General features: G+C 49.0%; 1 protein-coding gene across 4 annotated transcripts in view; it reads right to left on the bottom strand.

Moving 5' to 3' along the window:
* Positions 1–21,065, bottom strand: part of RGS10 (regulator of G protein signaling 10) — a 41,582-nt gene extending 20,517 nt beyond the window's left edge. For 2 of the 4 annotated variants that reach the window (XM_005902795.3, XM_070363501.1), the window contains exons 1-3: positions 13,567–13,723; positions 7,253–7,371; positions 5,997–6,083 (exon numbers count right to left, since the gene is read on the bottom strand). In XM_005902795.3, the coding sequence (XP_005902857.2) occupies positions 5,997–6,083; positions 7,253–7,371; positions 13,567–13,708 (348 nt within the window). In that variant the 5' untranslated portion in view covers positions 13,709–13,723. Of the gene's footprint in view, positions 1–5,996; positions 6,084–7,252; positions 7,372–13,566; positions 13,724–20,216; positions 20,316–20,840 lie in introns of those variants that run through there. The other 2 variants (XM_070363500.1, XM_070363498.1) reach the window with 2 other exon arrangements.
* Between the last annotated feature and the right edge of the window lie 1,180 nt (positions 21,066–22,245).

Raw genomic sequence — 22,245 nt, 5'->3', positions numbered from 1 at the left:
GTTAACTGAAAATCCGCATACGGACATGCAGCAAATTTCTCCCAACCCAGCTCAATGGAAATATGTTCAGTTTATAAGCCTATCAGGCTTGCCACCACCAGGACGAGAGGGCCCCGGTCTATAGAAAACAGAAGCGGAAAAAATTCCATAGAAAGATTTAAAGATAAAGTTGAAATCTCCAAGAGAAAATGTAGGAACTGAAAGGTACAAAGATGAAAAGCTCAGAGGGAAAGACGAGGCAACTAAAGACTCAGTCCAGAGGAGGAGGGCCATCATTGGGAGAGAAACCAGAGAGAACGGAAGGAAAGAAGTTTCAAAAAAAATAATGATAATAAAAATACGAGAACATTTCCCAGAACTACAAATTTCCAGATGAAAAGGCTCCAGAAAATGTCCCATACAATGAATGCACCTCGCCCTGCTCCCAAGCCTCTGAGTGTACAGCTTTAGAATACTGGTGATGAAAAGAGGGCCTTAAGTCATTCTGGAGAGAAAAAGCAAAGAAAACAAAACAGCTTACATGTAACACACGGACTCGTAACAAAAAATGGAAGATAATGGGACAATGGCTTCCAAGTTCTGAATGAGTTTTAACCTGGAATTCAACTTTATGCCCTGTCGGATTACCCTTGAAGCGGGACAATAGGAAAACAATTAACATTTTCACTCAATAAGATCTTTAAAGGTCTACCTGCTGTGTGCCCTTTCTCAAGAAGTTATGACTGGTCTTGCTCCATGAAGATGAGGAAGTGACTCAGGACAAGCGAGGGCCTGGGTCCAGATGGCAGGAGAGGGGCAAAGGGAGTGGCCAGTGGCAGCGAAGAAAGACCTGGGGACATCTGGGTGGGAGCTGTGGTCTGAGGGCCCCAGGAAGGGCCCCCAGGGGAACCCGGACTACAGAGATGACGAGATGCCTGAGTCACATCATAACAAGAAGCATTTCACAGGCTACTAGAAAGTATAAAAAGAAGAAAAGCAAAAAATAGTCCAGGGACTTCCCTGGTGGTCCAGTGGTTAAAAATCCACCTGGCAATACAGGGAACACAGGTTCGATCCCTGGTCCCGGAAGATCCCACATGCCTCGGGGAAGCTGAGTCCGTGCTCCACATCAGCTGTACCCACGCTCAAGAGAGTAGCCCCACTCGCTGTGACCGGAGAAAGCCTACAAGTAGCAAGGAAGACCCAGTGCAGCCATAAATGATAAATAAATACATTTTAAAAAATGATCCAAGAAGGAAAAAAAAAAAAATGTAATCGTAGCATCTTCTTTGGCTTAGTAGCAAACAATACACAATAAAGTTTTAATAATGAAAATGCCGTAGACAGGGCTATAAAGTAAGTAGAAACTCATAGTAATGGTGAAAAGACATGAGGAGAAGATATTGGAGAATGATGAAGTGAGCCAGGACGGGGTGGAGATGTAGGCCAGGCCCGCACCGGGCCCCAGACCACACTATGAGCCGCTGAGCTCCTATCCGCTCCTGCCTGGACCCAGCCAAGTCCTTGTCAAAGATCAGAAAGACACAGCCCAAAACCAGAGAGAGAGGGAAATCTGGAGGCTCCTGAGGGCTGACGGGAATGAGACCTTCATACTCCATTCACTTGTGAAGTGAATGAGCTTCACATAAGGAGCACTTTTGGATCTTTAAACAATATATATATATATATATTTAATAAAGAAGACGATGTGTTAGTCTTTTTAGGAAGACCTTTATGGTTACTTTAAATAAGAACACCAAACACTAAAATCCTGGATCAAGTTTTAGTGTTAAATATAATAAAATTAATAAACATGAAGATCCCCTGGAGAAGGAAATGGCAACCCACTCCAGTACTCTTGCCTAGAAAATTCCATGGACAGAGGAACCTGGTGGGCTACAGTCCATGGGGTCGCAAAGAGTCGGAGAAGACTGAGCGACTTCACTCTTCTTTTATAGACCCCTCCCTCTGGTTAACTCTAAACCACTATAAAAAGGCAAGGTACTGTTTGTTACATTTAAATACCAGTGCAAGTTGCTCTCAGAGCTTTGATTATTAGAAATCTTGCACCACCCCACCACTTCCCCACCCCCACTCAGTTTGGTTTTTACAAATCTGTAGGAGCTGCTGTATCCATTTCAATCACTGTCACATAGTAAATAGGCCCTTTATACATGTGCTGATGAATGAATGAGTAAAAATGAATGAATGAATGAGGGATAGCCAAAGAACAAACACCTTCTTGGAGCTTTTTCAGATAGGTAGATGTATCTCCCATGCTAACTCACGGGGAAGAGGCCCTTTATAGAAAAATGTCAAACCATAAAGAAATTGCCAAGGGAGAGAACAGCTCTGAAAGCTGTCTGCAGAATAGGAACACGTGGCAGTTACAACCCTCAGGAACCCCGAGACGGGAGGGGGTCAGGCATCACCTCCCAACTTCCTAAAGCCCCAGCACCCCCCACCATAAACAGAGCGCTGAGACCCTCCCAAACTAAAGGGTTGCTTTCCTGCCTGCCAAGGGGCAAAGCACAGACCAGGGAAGGCAGTGAAGGCACAGCATGGGTCCACTGTTTGGAGTTTCTGAGAAGTCAAACCCCAGAAGAACAGAGAGCACGCCCCTCTCTCAAGTCTACCCCTAAAACTGTGACTGCTGCTCAAGGTGAGCAGGGAGGCCAGGATCCTGCCCATCGTGGGTCCTCAGGGGTCAGCTGACCTGAGTGGAGATCAGGGAGGACCCAGTGAGCCGGGGACCATCCTAGGCTTGGGATAGGAGACAAACAAAGCTCGCCAACCTTAGAGAGCTCTCATGATAAAGGGAAAGCCAAACTGCACAGGAGATAAATAAATACAAAGTACCAGGTAAGTTGGTAAGAGCTTATGGAGCCATCTGACTGGATCATAATAGTAAAAGAACGAAAACAACACCCAGCACAGGTCCAATTTAAACCAGGCAAAGGTGAGACCAGCCTCCATCTTAGAACGGCCTTAGTTCACGGTAGAGACAGACAGTCAACAAACTCCCTGCCGGCTCAGACGTGACGAGTCCGATTGTGAAATGCAGTTGGGCTGACTTCTCCCTGGGCCATGTCCTCCTCTGCATCTTAAAATTAGTGAAGCAGAACTTAGTTCTGGTTTTACTTCCCTGCGGCCGGACCCGCAAGACAGTCTGGAGAGAGAGCCGGGCTGCATTCCCGGCTCTGCACTGAGCCTGGGGGGCCGTGGGCGAGCCACAGCCTAACCTCTCAGACCGCAGCCCCGGTGTCTGGGAAGGAGGGGGAACGGTCAGGATGCTGAGTGTGATGACCGGGAAGGAGGTGTGGACCCCACGGGCTTCCCGGATGGGATGCACCGTCTGTCCCAGAGCCATCCACATCCGCAGGCAGCTGATGGGCAAGGCAGCATTCACTGCCCTGAAGCAACATCCAGACCTCAGGACAGAAACCCTGGGTGTCAGGGCTGGGGGTGCAGAGAGGGGCTGCTGGATTCTGGAGGCTCTGGCTGTAGGAGCTGGATGGGCCCGTGCACCCCCAGCCCATGGCTTTCCAGTCTTTACCTTGGTGCCCGGGTTCTCCGGCCGTGACCCCACCTCCCTCCCAGCACAACGTGCAAACAGGCACAGCAAAGCCAGCCCACCCCCAAACACGAGCCTCCTGCTGCCTGGTCTTCCTTCAGCTCTTCTCTCCAGGCCTTCCTCCCCACAGGCTGTGCCCTCTTCTGGGAACACTCCATCCACCCCCATCCCCAGACTCCACTGAGGTGTCAGCTGAAGAGTCACTTCCCCAGAGCCCTGCCCAACACCGACTGCCTGTGCTCCCACGGAACCTGCACTTCCCATTTCTGGGCTCGTCGCACTTGCAAAGGCTTGGTGAGCAGGCAGCTTCCGCTCTCGGGGTCTGTTCCCTAAAGAGGCTCGGCTGTCTTGTCCCCGCACGTTGCCCATGCTTTCTACAAGGCCTGGCCCTGAGCAGGTGCGCTGCGGAGGTCTGGCAAACTCAACTGAATGGAAGGGCTTGTCAGCGTCATGGGCAGGGACACCTGGGAGGCTCGGGAGGCAGGTTCAAGTCCCAGCTCAGCCATGCAGGGACCTCCGCTGCCTGGTTTGCAATATAGAGGAGCGGCTGGCTGACTGGTCAGCCCCTCGCACCTCCAACATACAAACTGAGGCAGAAGAACGGCCATCTGTCCGCTTGACTCTGAGCGAGGGCTTTAGGGTGGGGCCAGATGAATCCATTGCTCAGGTCAGCATTTATCAACAGTGGCCCCTGGGCTCTGGGCTGGGTGCTGGCGACCAAGGAAAGCTATGGGTGAGACAACACCCAAGTGTTAGTCGTTCAGTCGTGTCTGACTCTTTGCCATCCCAGGACCGTAGCTCACCAGGCTCCTCCGTCCATGGGATTCTCCAGGCAACAATACTGGAATGGGTTGCCATTCCGTTCTCCAGGGGATCTTCCTGCCCCAGGGATGCAACCCAGGTTTCCTGCATTGCAGGCAGATTCTTTACCATCTGAGCCACCAGGGAAGCCCAAAGTGCTCAGGCAAAGTCATCCGGGGGGGGAAGCAACAAGGAAGCCAATGTCAAGGATCATGCCCAGGATAGCTTTCTGGGCTGACCTGGGAATTCCAGCTCCAGGAATCTCGGAATCCATCTATCCTTGCCCCTGCAGAAGGGAAGGCGTGGAACAAAGGCCACACCACTCCATCTTGGGGAAAGAGTGTCTGAGGCAGAAAAGCCTTTGAATAAACCAATGACAGATATTTTCTGCAAACACATAATGGCTTCTGGCTTCATGGATTCCAGCTTTTTGGAGCCAGAGGCTTAAAAACTGGCAGCCCACAAGCCACATCTGCCCATGGCTATGTTTTGTTTGGCAGGAAAGGTTTTACATTTTTTTTAAATTAGTTCCATCATTTATAAGATTGGGTGGTTTCACATAAGAAACCAAACATCCAGCTTCTCTGGAAAAACAGGCAGCGGTTGGACTGAAGATGGGAGAAGATGCCCTAAGAAGCAAGGTCCCTCAGGGTTCTGGGGCAAGTGAAGACCTAAGTGGGTAGAACCCAAGGCAGGGAAAGCTCAGACAGCCAGAGACCCCAAGGCATTTGCTGCCAAAGTCAGCTAAACAACCAGCCCCTGGAGGCAGGACAGGCCACCCCCTAATGCCCCAATCCCACCACTCCCTACAGCCTCACACCAAAAACCTTCTTCATGCACATTATTACCAGAAGATACCCTGGAGGAGAAAATGGCATCCCACTCCAGTATTCTTGCCTGGAAAATCCCATGGACAGAGGAGCCTGGTGGGCCATAGGTCCATAGGCTTGCAAAGAGTCAGACACAACTGAAGCCACTTAGCATGCATGCATGTAGGCATTTAGCCATGAGCCTCTTAGAAAGACACAAGCACGAGCCTTGTAAACACATCCAATCCACAAGCCTCCTTGCCCAGAATCTCCTCCACCTCCCCTGACACCCAACCTTCAGTGGCAGAAAATCCGGCTGACATTGGAATTAAAGACTACCTCCTGCAAAGAGCACATATTCACCCAGGAGAACAGTCAGAAGCTTTCTATGTGGGATGCCTGCCAACTACAAGATGTTTTGTAAAGATAGATTGAATAATTGACGGTCCATCTGATGCGCCTTGTGCTTTTATCACCACGTTATCTGCTTTACGATGTCCGTACAAAATGCCAACGTGCCAAGCCCCGGAGGGAGCGTTCACATAAATTATTCATGAAAAATAAAATCATACTCGATGACAGACTCTCAGTGACTTAAATCGTTATTTTTACTTTAAATATCTGTCCATTTGAAAATAGATTCACACACTCTTTTAAAAATGGTTAATATTTGATCAACACAAGGTAAGCTATTCTGAATCTTAAGTCCTCCCCTAAATCCAATATGGTTCAGATTTCTGTTGGCAATTTCAAAATTTATTGGAAAGGCAATTGTAACTTTATAAAGAAAGAAAAAAGTTAGCAAGAACATGGTTACAGAATGAAAGAAGTACCTGCTTTTTATCTTGTGTTTTCTTAAAATCTTCACATGCTAGCCAAAATAAAACATTTTCTTCACTGAATTCCTTTTTTAAAAATTCCTATGGATGAAGAGAAGAAAAAAATATCAAACAGTATTCTACTTAAAAAACAAAGAAACAAATAACACATTTCCCGTCAAGAAGTGATAAGTCAAAATTCGACAAATGAGCACGTTCATTCACTCTGTAAAAGCTCCACCCCAAAACAGAGTTATGCTTAATATTAAAGCTAGAATTTCATATGCATTCGAACTTAATGGTTTTAACATTGTGAAGAAGTGTAAAAACGGAGCAGGAATCTACTCAACAGTTCTCAACTAACAATAAATTACCAAAAAGTAAATTAAAGTGGAAGATATATTAGCTCCTTCCAGACAGTGTTTAAACAAAGTACATTCCTCTAAAATCAGGCTCATTTTTTTTTAAACAAAAGAAAAGAAAACATATTAAGCATGTCTAAAAACGCCACAATGAAAACTATTTTAAGTTGGAGGTGCGCTTTCTTTCGGCAGATGTTGGGGGTCAGTGGCACAGCCAGCTATCCTAATGTGCATGGAAAAGTTTTCTCCCCAAGATCTAGATGGTGCTTACAAAGGCCTTGTGTCCCGGGATGGCTGCCACCCGCTCCCTGGAGTCTGCAAAGGGAATCAACAGCATGATGGCTTTTGATGGCCTGACCCAGGGCTAAAGACAGAAGTCAGTGGGACTCAGGCAGATACAGGCATTCTTGAAATTTACAAGTTCTTCTGACACCTGGGGTTTCTGGAGGCCATTTTAGGTAGTCCTGACATTTCCCCACCCGCCTGTCCTCCTTTGAGTTCAGCTTCACTTTACCAGCTGTTGTCCAGCTCTTTCACTCTATGAGCAGTGTATCCTGAGAAGCCCCAACACACAAGAGAACAAACCTTCATGTCAGGGAGACCCTGACCACCCCCTCCTAGGTGTCACGGAGCTGGAAATTCTTTGCAGATTCTGCCAATGGGCACAGTACCTCTTCCCCATCCCCCACCCCTCCCAGTTATATAAAAACCAGACACAGTCAGTGCAAGCCCCTCAGTGCTGGTCCATGAGCACCCGGGAAAGCATTCCCATGTTGGTCATGACAGGTGAGAAGTTCTTTCTCTCAAGTTGGGATGGACAGTATCAAAAACTGGCCTGTGTTTCCCCTACAGGCTTCTAAACTTCTTTGTGTGGTGTGTCATTTCCGGTCAACAAGGAAAAAGGCACACCCTAAATCTTTTCACGCCTTCTGGGTCTTCAAGCAGATTCTCCAGGGAAGAGGCCCATTTGGCTGTGCTCTTGGGGGTCTGGTGGCTGCTGCTGGAGCTCCCATCACTGTCGTGGATGTCTGCAAAGCAAAGTTCAGAGACTGTGTATGTGATCCAAAGATACTGTCATCTTATAAGGAGCATTATTTTCATCATCATCACCACCACTGTGACTAAGACACAGTATCAGGTTATACACCAGAATCTACTCTCTGGGCTAACACAGGGAATTCATTCATTCATTCATTCTTGACAACAACCTTATGAAGTGGGTGCTACCATTCCATTTTACAGATGCAGAAAACTGAGGCTCAGAGTCAAGAAGGGACTTGTCACTTTCCAACACTCCCCATACATCCTTCCGCCACCCACATATCCACTGGCCGACCCACAGGCAGCCTTCAGATCTCCCTCAAGCCCTCCTTCCAGGGACCTTGAATCAACGGCAACTCGTCCCCATTGCTTTCTGTGCGCAGTCTTGTAATTACCCTGCTGTGTTGTGACTGTTTGCACAGTCGGCTCTCACTAGTCTGAAAGCTCCTCTGTGTCTTGATCTTGTATCTCAGGAGGGAGCTCATTGCCTGGCACATAAAAAAAGTACCAGAGTTGGGACTAAGGTGGGGAAAGGGAGACAATGGACACAGGTGCAAATTTTAAGGGGATGCCACAAAACTCAGGCATCAGATAAAAGAGATTTTCATGCAAAAATATATTGAAAAAACAAAATTAATGCAAAAAATTCCATAATGAACAAATACTAAAGACAGAGTCGTTATAACTGACTTTTCCTGTGCCTCTCAGTCTCCAGTATGGCTCGGTGTCACCCTGGCACAATGGATAAAGACTAAATGAGTTAATGACTGCACGTGCCCAGCTCATGCACTCTCTTACTGTTGCCTCCAAAAAGAGCCTCTTGATTAAAGGAAAGGGGACTGGCACCTCCAATTAACACACTCCGGCTACTTGCCTGAAGGAGGAAGCAATAGCACAAACACATCTCATCTCACTTGGCCCCTCCCTGGAGTCAAGGGAAAAACCATGGAATGTCGCTTCGGATGGGTCCAGATTCCAAAGCCATTTTGGCCAATTTGAACTACGTGCCTGGATGAGCCCCTCACTTGTGTCCAACTCTTTGCGACCCCAAGGACTGGAGCTGGCCAGGTTCCTCTGTCCATGGGATTGACTCAGCAAGAAAACTGGAGTAGGTTGCCATTTCCTCCTCCAGGGGATCTTCCCAACTCAGGGATCGAACCTGCATCTCCTGCATTGCAGGCAGATTCTTTGCCACTGAGCCACCAGGGAAGCCCTTGAACTATTAATATGTGAACATGGGCAAAGCTCTCTGCAAGATGAAGATAATCTCCACATCCCTCGGGGTTATCGTAAGGCTTAAAGAAGGAAACTCATTAGGTAACTAGATGCTCACAGTGGACCCTCAAGAAATACTAGTTCTTCTCTCTGCTTCCTTAAAAGTATGATCTGTCAAGTGAATATTTTTATAACTAACACTTCTTTTTTCATTGCTTTTTTTTCAAAGTATAGTTATGTCTCTCTAAAGAAAAGTTTGAAGCTGGGAGGAAACAAACTTTAAATCAGGGCTCCCCAGCCTCCGGGACCTAATGCCTGGTGATCTGAGGTGGAGCTGATGTAATAAAAATAGAGTGCATCATAACTGTAATGCGCTTGAATCATCCGGAAACCATCCCCTCACCACTCCGGTCCATGGAAAAATTGTCTTCCACAAAACCGGTCCCTGGTGCCAAAAAGGTTGGGGATTGCTGCAAGGAATCGGCAAAACAAATCATTTTAAAATAAGGATAAATCTTAAAAGTCTTACGAATATTAATTGCTGCAGGTAGCTAGGGGGCCATATGGTTTCAAATGCTTTTAGAGGAAAGTTGCACCCAGAATACAGTGAACTTTGAAGTACCTCCGCTTCCATGATCTCTCATGCATTACTGGGGGTCAACACAGGTTCATGTCTGTGAACAGCAGAGATTGCGTTCTCCCAGCATCTTGCCACTAGGCTAAATAAACCGGAAGCAGTACACTTTGGTGACGGAGTAAGAGAATTGTTTGGGACAAAGCCACTCCTTTGAGAGGCAAACTGACTCAAACATCACAAATGGACCTGATGCTTCTCTGAAGTGAATCTCCAGTTCGTGGATATTAAATTAGTTCTCTGCTGTCTTTGCAAATGCTAAAATGGCAAGCTTCTGAACACTGTGTTTCTTCCCAATGAAGTATAAATCAAATTAAAAGATCATTATCATAAGGAATTCTGCAGCAGGGTTCATTCTGCCAAGCATTTCACAAATTTACTCTCTGTTCTCTGCCCGAAGAATACAGTTTGATGGTTTTCTCCACTTCCCCAGCAGGTTTTCTCTTAAGTAAATAAATTAGAGACACAATTTGCTGTTCCAGGAATAAACGTAGGCAGCCAGAACTTTCTCTCGCCATGGCAGAACAACTCCTTTGTCTATAAGGTTTCAACCTTGGCCTGTGGTGATTCCAAAACTCTATGACATTCTTTTCAATAATACATGAAACCACATTTGGGCTTTCACAGTTTCACAGTCTTGCAAGTAAATATGGTTGGTGGATTCCCGTTTAGCCAACGGAGTGCTCTGGTTAACTAGAGCTTCTGGTTAACTGAGAGACAAGGTAGCTGTATTATGAGACACCGTGAGCCAATCGCTTCCTCCCTCCCCTGTTTCATTTCATACTCTGCTCACTTTACACATTAGGTTTCTGGGTCAGCTTTCTGTGCCACTTGACAAAAAGTTTTACAGCTCAAAACCCACTCATCTGATCTAGTCTCCTAATTTAATAGGCTGAGACATAAAGGTCCAGAGGGGAAGGTGACCCAGCTAAGGAACTGCTGGATGGAACCAGTATTGGGACTTAAATGTACAGGCAATTGTCCCCACCAGGACCACCTCCTTGGAACCCCAGGGTTCCTCAGAATACAGGAGTTTGCAAATGGGTGACCCTTCCTTTCAGTTCCCTCCTGGACTACCAGTTCCCTTCCATCGACATTGTGAAATACATCTATGGCCGACACTGTTACAAAAGGCATAGAATTCTTAGGGCTAGCTCAGAAAGCACACCGAGATACGGTAAGTACCCCCATAACCATGGTTACTGCCTTCTGGCTTTCATGCCCTGGATAAAGAAAAATTCCTTCTTGCTTTTTTTTTTTTTAATTTTTTGGAACCTTGGACCCTTCTTGCTTTTTTGCTCACCTTCTGCCCTAACAGTCCTTACTATAAGAATCTTCTACTCACACTCTACCGTCATGTGTTTTCACTTCTCCAGAAATATTGGTTCAAATTTTGCAAAGACTTCCCGATTGTCTTTCAATTTTGATTAAGGCCTCTGCCTCAAAAAAAAAAAAAAAAAATCCTTCTTGATTGTATCAATATACATAGATAGCTCTAGTTAGAGCTACATTTGCAAACTCCGTTCACTTAATGGTGTCTCTCTTTTCCAAGTCATTATCCCCAGCTTCCAATGAGCCTGGCAGAGGTCCACTCCCTTTGGCACTGCCCTAGAGACTGCCTCATCACCTGAGGCATTTCCGTTCCTCGGGAGCCTCTGTACAAGGAGACTTCCACTATTTTCCAATGCATACAAGTAAGGACTTCCTAAGACAACTTGGTTCACTGTAAATGTTACAACCATCCAGTGATGTCCAGGAGAAAGAAATAACCTTTCTTCATAGCAATCAGATATACTTCTGAGCTTAAGAATAAAGCAAAACCCAGCGGTAAAGAATTCACCTGGAATGCAGGAGATGTGGCCGGAGCAGAGGGTTCAATCCCCCTTGGGAAGATCCCCTAGAGGAGGACATGGAAACCCACTCCAGTATTCTTGCCTGGAGAATCCCAGGGACAGAGGAGCCTGGTGGACTGCGGTCCATAGGGCAGCCCAGAGCCAGACACGACTGAGCAACTATAACAAGGGTGCCCAGCTTCCCAGTTCCTTCCCAGTCCCTAGCACTTGGAAACACAAGGATCCAACACTCTTCTTTCCTTTTTCATTGACAAAAGTGTCCATTTTAGATGGATGACACAAGAAGGTAGGTTTGGAAAGGACAGGGAGAGGGACTTCCCTGGCGGTCCAGTGCTCCCACTGGAGGAGGCATGCGTTCGATCACTGGTCTGAGAACTAAGATGCCACAGGGCACAGTCAAAAAAAAAAAAAAAGCACAGGAGGAAAAAAGTTAAACCTATCTATCTAGCAGCTTTAGGACCACTCAAGTTAGTAAAGAACTGCTGGTGATAACATTTGTTTGTTTCAATTTTGTTCAGCTCTGCACACTTGCTGTCATTTAGATCAGCTGCAAAGCATTTTTGCAATGAAAAAAATAGGTTTTTTACCTCCTGGGCTCTTCAAAGTATTTTAGCTTTTCAGATTCTTGCAGGCACAATACTTACTTTTCAAGAAATTCATCTTCAGATGAGTTTATCATGGGTTAGTAGTAACCATCAGAGAAGGCAATGGCACCCCACTCCAGTACTCTTGCCTGGAAAATCCCATGGACGGAGGAGCCTGGTAGGCTGCAGTCCATGGGGTTGCTAGGAGTCGGACAAGACTGAGCGACTTCACTTTCACTTTTCACTTTCATGCATTGGAGAAGGAAATGGCAACCCACTCCAGTGTTCTTGCCTGGAGAATCCCAGGGATAGGGGAGCCTGGTGGGCTGCTGTCTCTGGGGTCGCACAGAGTAGGACATGACTGAAGAGACTTAGCAGCAGCAGTAGTAACCATTACACTTAAAAATTATTCACAGCATGCTGGGCACTAGCTATTCTGAGCTTTTTCCATAGGTTAAACCATCTTGTTCTCACAATGACCCTCTGATTATTCCCACATCACAGATGAGGAAACTGAGGCACACTAACTGCAAGGGTCACCCAGCTTTGAAAATGGGGACTCATGGTCCAAGCCCAGGGAGCCTTGGCTCCAAAGCACAACACACCATTTGCCACTGGCTCAACTGCCATCTTTATTTTTGATATCTGCTGATCTTCACCCTCACAGAGGCCAGAACATGCCAGCCTTGAAAAGAATGGTAACAATTATGTGGGAGAAGACGGTGAAACTAAGAGTCTAACTCCTCGCAGACAAAATCCCACACACGACTGGGCCAGAATCATCCAGCACGTAAATACAATGGGCATATGCTTCATTTCCGTTGGCGCTGTTCAGTGCAGTCTCTGACTTCAGTAAAAGCTAATATTGCAAAGCCAGTGCAGCACCCAGGTGCAGAGGCCTGAGGCTGGTTGCCTGTAGCATATTCTGGGATGCATTATTTATAGATGCTATGATGTCATATCTACCAGAGACCTTCTCCAGACATTAATTCCTTGGAAATCCACATTCAAAAGGCATCTCTAACATTCACCACAACCGAGTGCTTACAGTATAAATTCTTGCTATTAGTCTACAGGAAAGTCTGAGTAATGATCCTGAGACAATTTCCCCAAGCCAAAGATTTTAGTAAAATCTCAATATCCAGCTTCCTCAACAGCAGAGTCAACTTACATCCTTAAAGGGTTTGTCAAAGGCACCCCCTCCCCACCAAATGCACAGCTTATTTTTAAAAAATAAACATTCAAGCCTAGGAAAAGGCAAAAACATTAGCTCTAAATTCTAAAGTGGTTGGTAATACACACACAAACACACACACTAGACTCCTTTAAAATACGCAGGGAAAATACACACCCCACAGAATTTATTCAAATCCTTGTATCACCTACATCACGCCAAACATTACATTTTTTTTAAAGTCATCCCAACTTAGAAGCGGAGAATCTGTTTTTAAAATTGGTGATCCATGGAAGGCTCCAGAGAAACTGGGTCATGGAAATCCTCTATCTAAATATTCCTTAAGTGTTTGTCGGCTCCAGTATCTAGCTTCTGAGAATAACGACCCTCAGGCATGCAATTCCCTTGGTGGGGAGGATTGCATGAACTGCCATTAGCAGAAAATAAAAATAAAAACGTTTTGAAATAATCGTACTAATAGAAAGCATCAAAGACCAGAGCAGGCCCACAGGCTGGAGAGGTCAGCTCAGAAAAGGCCTCATTGGCATTTTCCCACGAGTTCTGAAGCCTCAAAAAAAAAGTCAAGTGCTCGACGACCCCCAAAAAGGCCCCCTGTGTACCTGTGACTGCACCACACACACCCCGACCCTACTTTGCCTGCCAGCACCCAGCGATGGCTAAGTGGAGGGCATATCAGCTCCAGGGATGGGAACCCTCCTTACGTGCCATGCCCTGGGGTCCGCCTGGGGACGTCCACGCAGCCCCACACTCCGCCGTCTTCTCAGAGACACGTTGTACAAGACGAGCAGGGGCTACGGGGCTCCTGAGCACCCTCGGGGCCGGAGGAAAAACAAGCCTCAACATCCTCTTTTGAGTGGACTAAACAACAGATGGCCACTGGTTTCCAGTTTCTACCAGAGGGAAGGAAATAAGAACGCCAGACTGTTATTCGTAGCCTCTTAGAGTCCTCACTTTCTAGGCAAAAGCCCAGAAAAAATAAAAACTCCCCAAGAGCCCAGTTCTGGAGGTGAAAGTAAAGACCCTGACAGTGTTTTTTCTCACTTTCCAGAAGCCCCTGTGCTTCCTCTGGAACCCGTTATTGTTCAGTCGCTAAGTCATGTCCGACTCTCTGCGACCCCCTGGACTGCATGCAGCACGCCAGACTTCCCTGTCCTTCACTGTCTCCCGGAGTTGGCTCAAACTCACGTCCATTGAGTCGGTGATGCCATCCAACCATCTCATTCTCTGTCGCCCCCTTCTCCTCCTGCTCTCAATCTTTCCCAGCATCAGGGGACTAGACATTTATGCAGAAATGTGCCCTCGCTCTCCCCTGGCCCCAGGTGGTGGTTTAGCCCCTAAATTGCGTCCAACTCTTGTGACCACATACTGTAGCCCTCCAGGCTGCTCTGTCCCTGGGATTCTCCAGGCAAGAATACTGGAGTGGGCTGCCATTTCCTTCTCCAGAGGATCTTCCTGACTCACAGATCAAACTCTGGTCTCCTGCATTACAGGCAGATTCTTTACCGACTGAGCCACAGGGCAGGCCCACCCTCAACCCCGGCCCCTACATTTGGGCAAATAAGCAACTTTTTCCCTCCAGTGTCAGCAGGGTAGACTGTGTATTTCTTGAGAGTAACAGTTGTGTCTCCCTCAGGGTACACAGTGCTTGGCATTCATGTATAGATTTACAGTGATAACAGTTTTCTGATAGATTGTTGGGGTGTAGGGTAAGGCAGAAAGGAGGATGATGGTTGTACAAAGATCCGGCACGTACTGAACACCGATTACCTCCCGTCTCAACCCGACCACAGCCCTTGGAGCCTGGGTCCATCACTGGCCCATTACAGATGAGGAAACCAAGGCAAGCAGAGGAGCAAGCCAGGAGCTAGATGAGCTAGGACTCAACCCTAGGCTGTCTGGCTGCAAAGGCTTCAAAGGGAAGGGCTGAGTAAGATGCAAGAAATAAAAGGCAGGCCCTTTTTCTCAGGGAACTTAAAATTGACAGAGAAGATGAGGCCAGGCATTCCCTGATGGCCACTGCCTGCCTTGCCACACACTGCATGAAATTTTCTTCACTGGTCCATGAAGGAATGAGAATGAGCAGGAGGAAATATTTACCAAAGTGAGCTGTGTTGACCAAGTAAGGGCAGTCTGGGGTTGTCTTTTTTAAGTAAATAAATGCATTTATTTACACAGTACAAAAGACAAGAGCTACAGTGGGACAGGTCTTCCTATCTTCCCTGTCCCTCAACAACCCAGAGCCTCTCACTAGAAGCAACAGCCTCTAGAAGATTCTTGTTATCAGGACAGTTCTTTACATGAGATTGTATCTTTCCTACTATTGGGGGTGTTGAAACATCCTTCATTTGTGGGATGATAAAGACATGTGGGATGATAAAACCAGTCCATCCTAAAGGAGATCAGTCCTGGGTGTTCATTGGAAGGACTGATGCTGGAAGCTGAAACTCCAATATTTTGGCCACCTGATACAAAGAGTTGACTCATTTGAAAAGACCCTGATGTTGGGAAAGATTGAAGGCAGGAGGAGAAAGGGATGACAGAGGATGAGATGGTAGGATGGCATTATCGACTCAATGGACATTAGTTTGGGTGGACTCTGGGAGTCTCCCCCATCACTTCGGGTGATGGACAGGGAGGCCTGGCGTGCTGCGGTTCATGGGGTCACAGAGAGTCAGACATGACTGAGCGACTGAACTGAACTGCAAGACGGTTGATGATGGTGTTGCTGGCTTTTAATGTCCTGATTGGAGAGGGAGAGACAGAAAGAAGGAAGGAAGGATGTGAAGCAAGGCAACAGGGAGGCAGGGAAGGAAAAAGAGAAGCCAGGGCATCACACTCACTCTCAATATTAATACAGGTGAGCTAAGAGGACAAAATGGATACTGCGTGAGGTCACGCCAGCAGCTCTGGGCTCGGGTCAGAGCTCTGAGTCCTTCTCAAATAGGCGGCTCCAGACTGTCCCTGTCCCTTGACGGTCTCTGTGCTGTTCAAGCAGAAACAAGATGGACAGGCTGTGTTTCTGGTGCTGAGAGAGAGGGAGGCAGGAGGTCTGGAAGAGTGGGTCTCCTGGAGTTCTGGGAGGACACAGGTCAGAGGCGGGGGGATGTCCAGCCACCCAGGAGCAGAGCTGGGGATGGGGGCACCGGGAGAGAAGGCAGGCCAGATGAGGGGTTCCCTGAGAGCACCCCAGACCAGGGGCAGCAGAACCGAACCACAGGCACTGGGCCCTCGAGAGCAGGGTACTTGCTCAGGAGGGAAACTGGTCCCCGGAAGCCTGCAAGGCACTGTTTTGCCCCAGTGAATGCCTCCTGACAGCTCTTATCGAGGAGCCGCTGCTGTCGCCCACGTGGGCCCCTCTGACCCCCACTGCCACCCCCGGGGTTGCTGCCCTGGAGAGCTATCTGGGGGAAGCAGATGAAATGGGTGGGAGTAAATTTAGTACAGTTTAAACAGCAAGTTCCCAGGGCCCAGCAGCAGGAGCCCAAGGGGGATTACTCAACCCCAGGGAGGGAAGTGACTCAGTTCACCCAGGAAACCCGAGGACATGGCCCAGCCCAGCACCTGCCTAGTTTCCACAATTTCTAACAGCGAGGGGAAAAAAAAAACACATCGGTTCCAATACAAAGTCTGTGAAGACAAGTAAAGCACCCCGAGCGCCTGGCACCCACCAGCGTGCAAGCTGCTCGTGCCCGTGTTCAGAGTTGGCACTGAGGACTCAGCCGGTGTGGAACACGCATGTATAAACGATGCCCCTCTCCCAGCCCGTCCTCTCTGTCTCCTTCCTTCTCTCTGAGCCCACAGGCCAGCCCAGTGATGTTCTGCAGGGAAGATTTCCCCCAGCAGCCAACCCAGTCCTGCTGTTGGAGTGTTATAACAAAGACATTAAATTGTTATGTGAACTGTCATCTTTAAATAAAAACTTAAGCCCAGCAATAAATCTGCAGCTGGTCCCAGAGGTTTAATGGGATAATGTATAACAGGCTCGGGGCTGGGTGGGGAATTCCCCCGGTGGTTCAGTCCTGTTCTGGTCACACAGGGCGGTGGAAGGCTATGGCTTTGGCTTTTTTTTTTTTTTCAAGTGAAGAGCATATCAGGTACCATCAACGTCACAAGTCATCGTGGGGGGCAGGGTGGGTGCAGGGAATCATCCAGGGTTCCTCACACTTCAGTAGCCTAAGAACCAACTGAGCACTTGTCAAAAATGCAGCCAACACTCCCTCCCACCTTGGGTGCTCAAGACAGAATCAGACAGGGGAGGGGTCTGGGTCATGGCCTGGAAAGCTGCATTTTATCAGACCACCCCCACCCCCTTGTGGTTCATGAACACACTTTGAGAAACCTCAGAAAGGAGAACATTCACACTTTGAATCACACTTCGAAACTTGGAATTAAGGGTTGGGAGTGCCAAACCTCAGTTTAAAGACATGGTCTCCAGTTAGATTTTGTGGAAAAACAGAAAAGGTTTGGAGTAAAAGGAGCTGGGAGGCAGGACTGCAGCCAGGTCTGAGTCAGGGTCCAGCAGGATGGATCGCGTTTTTGCGGGGCTAGATGCTTAGACAATTTGGACAGCCACTTTAGGAAAATAATTCAGAATCACCAAAAAAGAAAAAAAAAAAAAGTTCAGTCCACAGTCCCCTGGATCACTTGGCTGGCTTCCCAGTGCCTTTGCCTCAGGGCCCACATTCCCCCTTTCTCACTGCTGGGTGGTGATGACCAAACTTGCAGAGGCTCATTTGTCCTTTCCTACCCAGAGACAGACGTTAAACCTAAAAATCATAAAGAAATCAGGCTCCTGGAAGCCAGACATTTAACACCAATCCACGATTTGTACCTATTGATCTTTCTATCAGTGACCTAACCACATTTCATCAGCCTTAAAATGTGTTACTCTGAAAGAGGTACACTTCACTGGTATCCCTAAAACTGCCCCCAGTCTTTCTGGGGTACAATCTGCACATATGCAACAGCACCCTAAAACCATGTGTGATCCATAATTCATTTGTTCTATTTGGAAGACTTCACCCCAAAACCGACCTGTGCAGGGATGTTCAAAGCAGCTCTATTTATAATAGGAAAAAGGTGGAAAAGATAACAGCTAATCATTATCCTCAGTTATGCCAGGCACTGTACTGGAGACTTCATATATATATATATATATATATTATATTATATATATGCTTTTCTATATTTAGTTCCACAACTCTATGAAACCCACTGTACAGATGGGAAAATGGACACATAAGTATGGACACCAGCTCTCCTAGAATTAAAAAAAAAAAAAAAACCACACGTGATTTTTAACATCTGCTGATTTCCATGGTGGAAATAGCCACTAAAATAGCCAATTTCAAGCTACCTATGGTTTAGCAACCAGGTCCCAAATTTCCCATTTAGCAATGGCTCTGAGGTCAAGTAACTTGCTCAAGGCAGCTGAAGGCTAGAGTCAGGGTAGGAACCAGGGGTGTAAGTAACTTTAGACTCCAGGCTCTGACCACCACTACTTTGGCCTGTGAACATCCAACAACAGGGAATGGCTAAATCGAATAGTTCAGACAGTAAAGAATCTGCTTGCAATGCAGGAGACCTGGGTTTGATCCCTGGGTCGGGAAGATCCCTTGGAGAAAAAAATGACTACCCAGTCCAGCATTCTTGCCTGGAGAATTCTATGGACAGAGAAGCCTGGTGGGCTACAGTCCATGGGGTCACAAAGAGTCAGACACAACTGAGTGACTATCACTTTCAAAGCAAACACCCAACAGGGAAATCCTTTGACTCACAGGCAACACAGAAAAGTTTACATGACCCCTAATACTAACACTAATATAAGCAATTTACAATAACTCTATGGAGTCCTACTTTGAGTTGTTCTCAATATTAGAGGGAATAATTTGCAAAATATGATGGATGGGAAAGCAGTTTCAATTCAGCGTTTAAGGAGGGGTATTTTATCGCCATTCTGCAGATCCTTGTCTGCACAGAGATAGTGCACCTAGTTGGAGAAGGAAATGGCAACCCACTCCAATATTCTTGCCTGGAGAATCCCGTGGACGGAGGAGCCTGGTGGGCTGCTGTCCATGGCGTCACACAGAGTTGGACACGATTGAAGCAACTTAGCATGCATGCATGCATTGGAGAAGGAAATGGCAACCCACTCCAGTATTCTTGCCTGGGGAATCCAGGGTGGGGGTGCCTGGTGGGCTGCCATCTCTGGGGTCTCACAGAGTGGGAAACGACTGAAGCGACTTAGCAGCAGCAGGAGTGTACCTCCTAGTGGAGGTGGGACTTGGACTCAGTCGATCTACTTTCAACTCATCCTCTTAACCACAGTGTCCCTCATAAAATAAGACACGAGGTGAAAAAAAGATAGGGGCCAACATGTACAGACCCTCTTGGTACCAGCAGAAGCGACTCTTGGAGTGGGAGGTGGCAGAAAAGCCTCTGAACCCCAGAGTCAGGCTGAGCTGGGTTTGAAAGATTCTCCATCACCTAAGTGTGACTTGGAGCAAGTTACCTATCAGCTGCCTGGTGGCGAGGGTTGAGGACAATGCCTATCTCAATGGGTTGTCCTAAGGGTGAAGAGAGAATTCACTAGGTCCCACCTGGAGCGCTAAAAGGGGCTGAGCTGCAAGAAACAAAAAGGGTGAGATGGTTGGAATCAAGGACATGGTTTCATCTTCACCACAAGCTCTTCGTCCTATCGAAACGCTCCCAACTGTGGTTGGTCCAGAGTGACAGGCTGGTCCAGAGCGACAGCCAAGCTGAATCCTTTGTAACGTCTGTTGTTTCCTGGCGCGAACTGCAGATGCGCCCTTCACCCGGTATTCACCATCCTTCTCCGCCCTACATTTCGGCTCCTCGGCGCAGAACCGAAGACGCCCTGCAACCCAGGCCCGGCCGCCCAGTTGGATGCCCCGGGTCCGGGCGTGCCTTCCGCGGGCTCCGCGCTGCGCACCAACGACCGCAGCGGAGGCGAAGACCTCCAGAACTCCGTTCTGCTTTCGGAATCTAGAGCCCATGCTACCTGCAAAGTTTGGAGGTGTTTTGGATCTCCTTTTTCTCCCAGACCATCACTAAGAAGAAAACGGCTGTTGTTCCTCCTTTCAGACAAACTTCCTCCCCAACGCGCGTCTCGGGACTCAGCGCTCCCGCCGAGACTGGGACCGCGGGGACGCTGGACAGAGCAGGGAGAAGTGGCGCGTCCTGCCTGGGGCATCGCTGAGCCGCACCCGACCCCGGGCAGGAGGGAAGGATGCCCGGGGAGGTGGGGGCAGGCAGCACCAGCCCGGGCGGCTCATCGCGGCCCCTGGGGGCGCCCCAATCCCCAGCCCGCGGAGCCCTGGAAACCGCTTACCTGACGGCGGCCGCTTCCTGCTCAGTCGACTCACGGCGCGGTTGAACATCGCCGCGAGCACCCCGGGGAGGAAGGAGGAGCAGCCGGGCTGCGCGGCTGCTGAGCCGGAGGAAGACGAGGAGGAGGAGGCCAGAGGAGGAGGAGGAGCTGGCTCAGCACCGCCCCGGAGCGCGCGGCCCCCACCCTGCCGCCCTCCTCCGGGCCAAGCGCCGCGTGGCGCGATCAGTGCGCCCTACCGGCCCGCCCCCGTGGGAGCCCCGTGGTCCCGCCCCGGGGTGCCTGGGCGGGCAGGGCGCACCCGGGTGACTCCCAAACGCCGGGAGTCCAAGAGCCCGGCCAAGAGCCCAAGAAGGCGCGCACTCGCTCGGAAGTGGCCCGCGCCGCCCGAGACTTAGGAGCCTTGCCCGGGCGGCTCGCGCGTCCCGGGGACCCCTCGCCGCCTGGCGGGGTTCTCCAGAGATGCCGTCCGAGCCCCGCCCAGCCCAGCCCTGCCCGGCTCCCAGCTCCAGCGCCCATCCTGGCCTCCCGCCTTTTCCCTGCAGCCCCGAGAAACGGGCGCGGATCCTCCAGCGCACTGCGCTTCGAGATTCCGCGCGCTTTTGCTGGGCGGCAGGTGAAGGTCACCTCCTGGTTCCGAGACCGGAAAGCTGAGATGTCGTGGTTCTGCAAAGCCCAGGTGCAGCCCACGGCCTTCGCCCTCTTGCCTCGGGTTCCAGGATCCCTGCGCTCCCCGGCCTGCCCGACACCGTGGGCATTGGGTCCTCCCACGGCCGCGAAAGCCAGCGGGGGCGTCGCCTGGCCCCGGGCCGCGATGTCCGCGGGCGGAGCAAGCCGAGCCCGCGCCGGTGGGCGCCCTCTCCCGGGCCGCGCTGCGCGGGCACTGAAATTTAGGCGCCTCCTGCCCTTGGTCTTGTGGCTCCAAGGGCTGGCCTCGGGCTAATTCCGTAGGGTAGGACCCCTTCCGGTTTCAGCGCTGAGCGATGCCTCTGCCCGGCACGCCGGCTGGCGGGAGACCCTAACTTTGGGCGCCACTCACGTGGTGCACCTGTCGGCAGGGCCTTGGCGATCAACCCTGGAAATCGGGCCACACTGAGTTCTGCTTCTGATTCCTCCTTTCCCGCCGCCTGTCACCTGCTCCGCGTGGCCAGCTCCACTCAAATCTATTATCTCATTTCTTATGCAAAACAGCCCAAGACGGAGTGTCATTAGCCCCACTTTCTTGAGGATCTGGTTTACGAGGAATTGTCTTTCTGGCAGTCCTATTTTCCTCCTGTGTATCTGGCTTTGTCTCTAAATTGGTCTTTATTTTTAGCAGTACTAATTGCTATTTTTCTCAACTGCTCCCCAGTCGTCTGTCCCCCCCTCCAACCATCCTTTCTCAAGATTTTCACTAGTTGGCACTTTCCTTTATATCTTCTGTTCTGAGCTTCCCATTCCGCTTATTTTTCCTCCCTCCCTCCACCCACCGTTTTGGTCCCAATTCCACCCCGTCTCTGGCCTTCTATGGCTGCTTCTCATTTCTGTCCCTCCCATCCCTTCCCCTCTCAAAGTATTTTGCTCAGAGTATTTCTAAGCACCCTGCCCCTCTACTGCTGGAGAGAAGCTTTTCTAGCTCGTGAAGGTTACAGGGGTTTTCAGCTGCAATTCTAGGAGACCACCATGACCAGGAACAGAGTGAGAACCATCTGAGAAGCTCGTTTTTTTGAAGCCTCTCCTGCTGTCAGCCTGCTCTGGGCCTCCTCTTTCCTCTTGGTTGTAACAGGATTGAATCGTGGTGCTTAAATATTCTGCTTAAATAGACAGCAGGTTCAGCCATTGTGAGAGCAGGACTTTTTAGTCTGCAGAGTCCAGCATCTAAATGATGCTGCATTATCATAGCAAGAACCAGGGAATTGTGCAGAACCTCCCCAAAACTTCCTCAGGAGAGATTACAAGTCATCCTAACACAGGAAATAGAGAGACTGGCAATGGGTGAAAGTTAGGCACAGCTCAATGTTATGCCAGTTTCCAAGTCCACCCTCGCTGTGTC

The sequence above is a fragment of the Bos mutus genome, chromosome 26 (genome assembly GCF_027580195.1).
Source record: "Bos mutus isolate GX-2022 chromosome 26, NWIPB_WYAK_1.1, whole genome shotgun sequence".
In the NCBI taxonomy this organism is placed as follows: domain Eukaryota; kingdom Metazoa; phylum Chordata; class Mammalia; order Artiodactyla; family Bovidae; genus Bos; species Bos mutus.
This window is presented reverse-complemented; position numbering and strand designations above follow the sequence as displayed.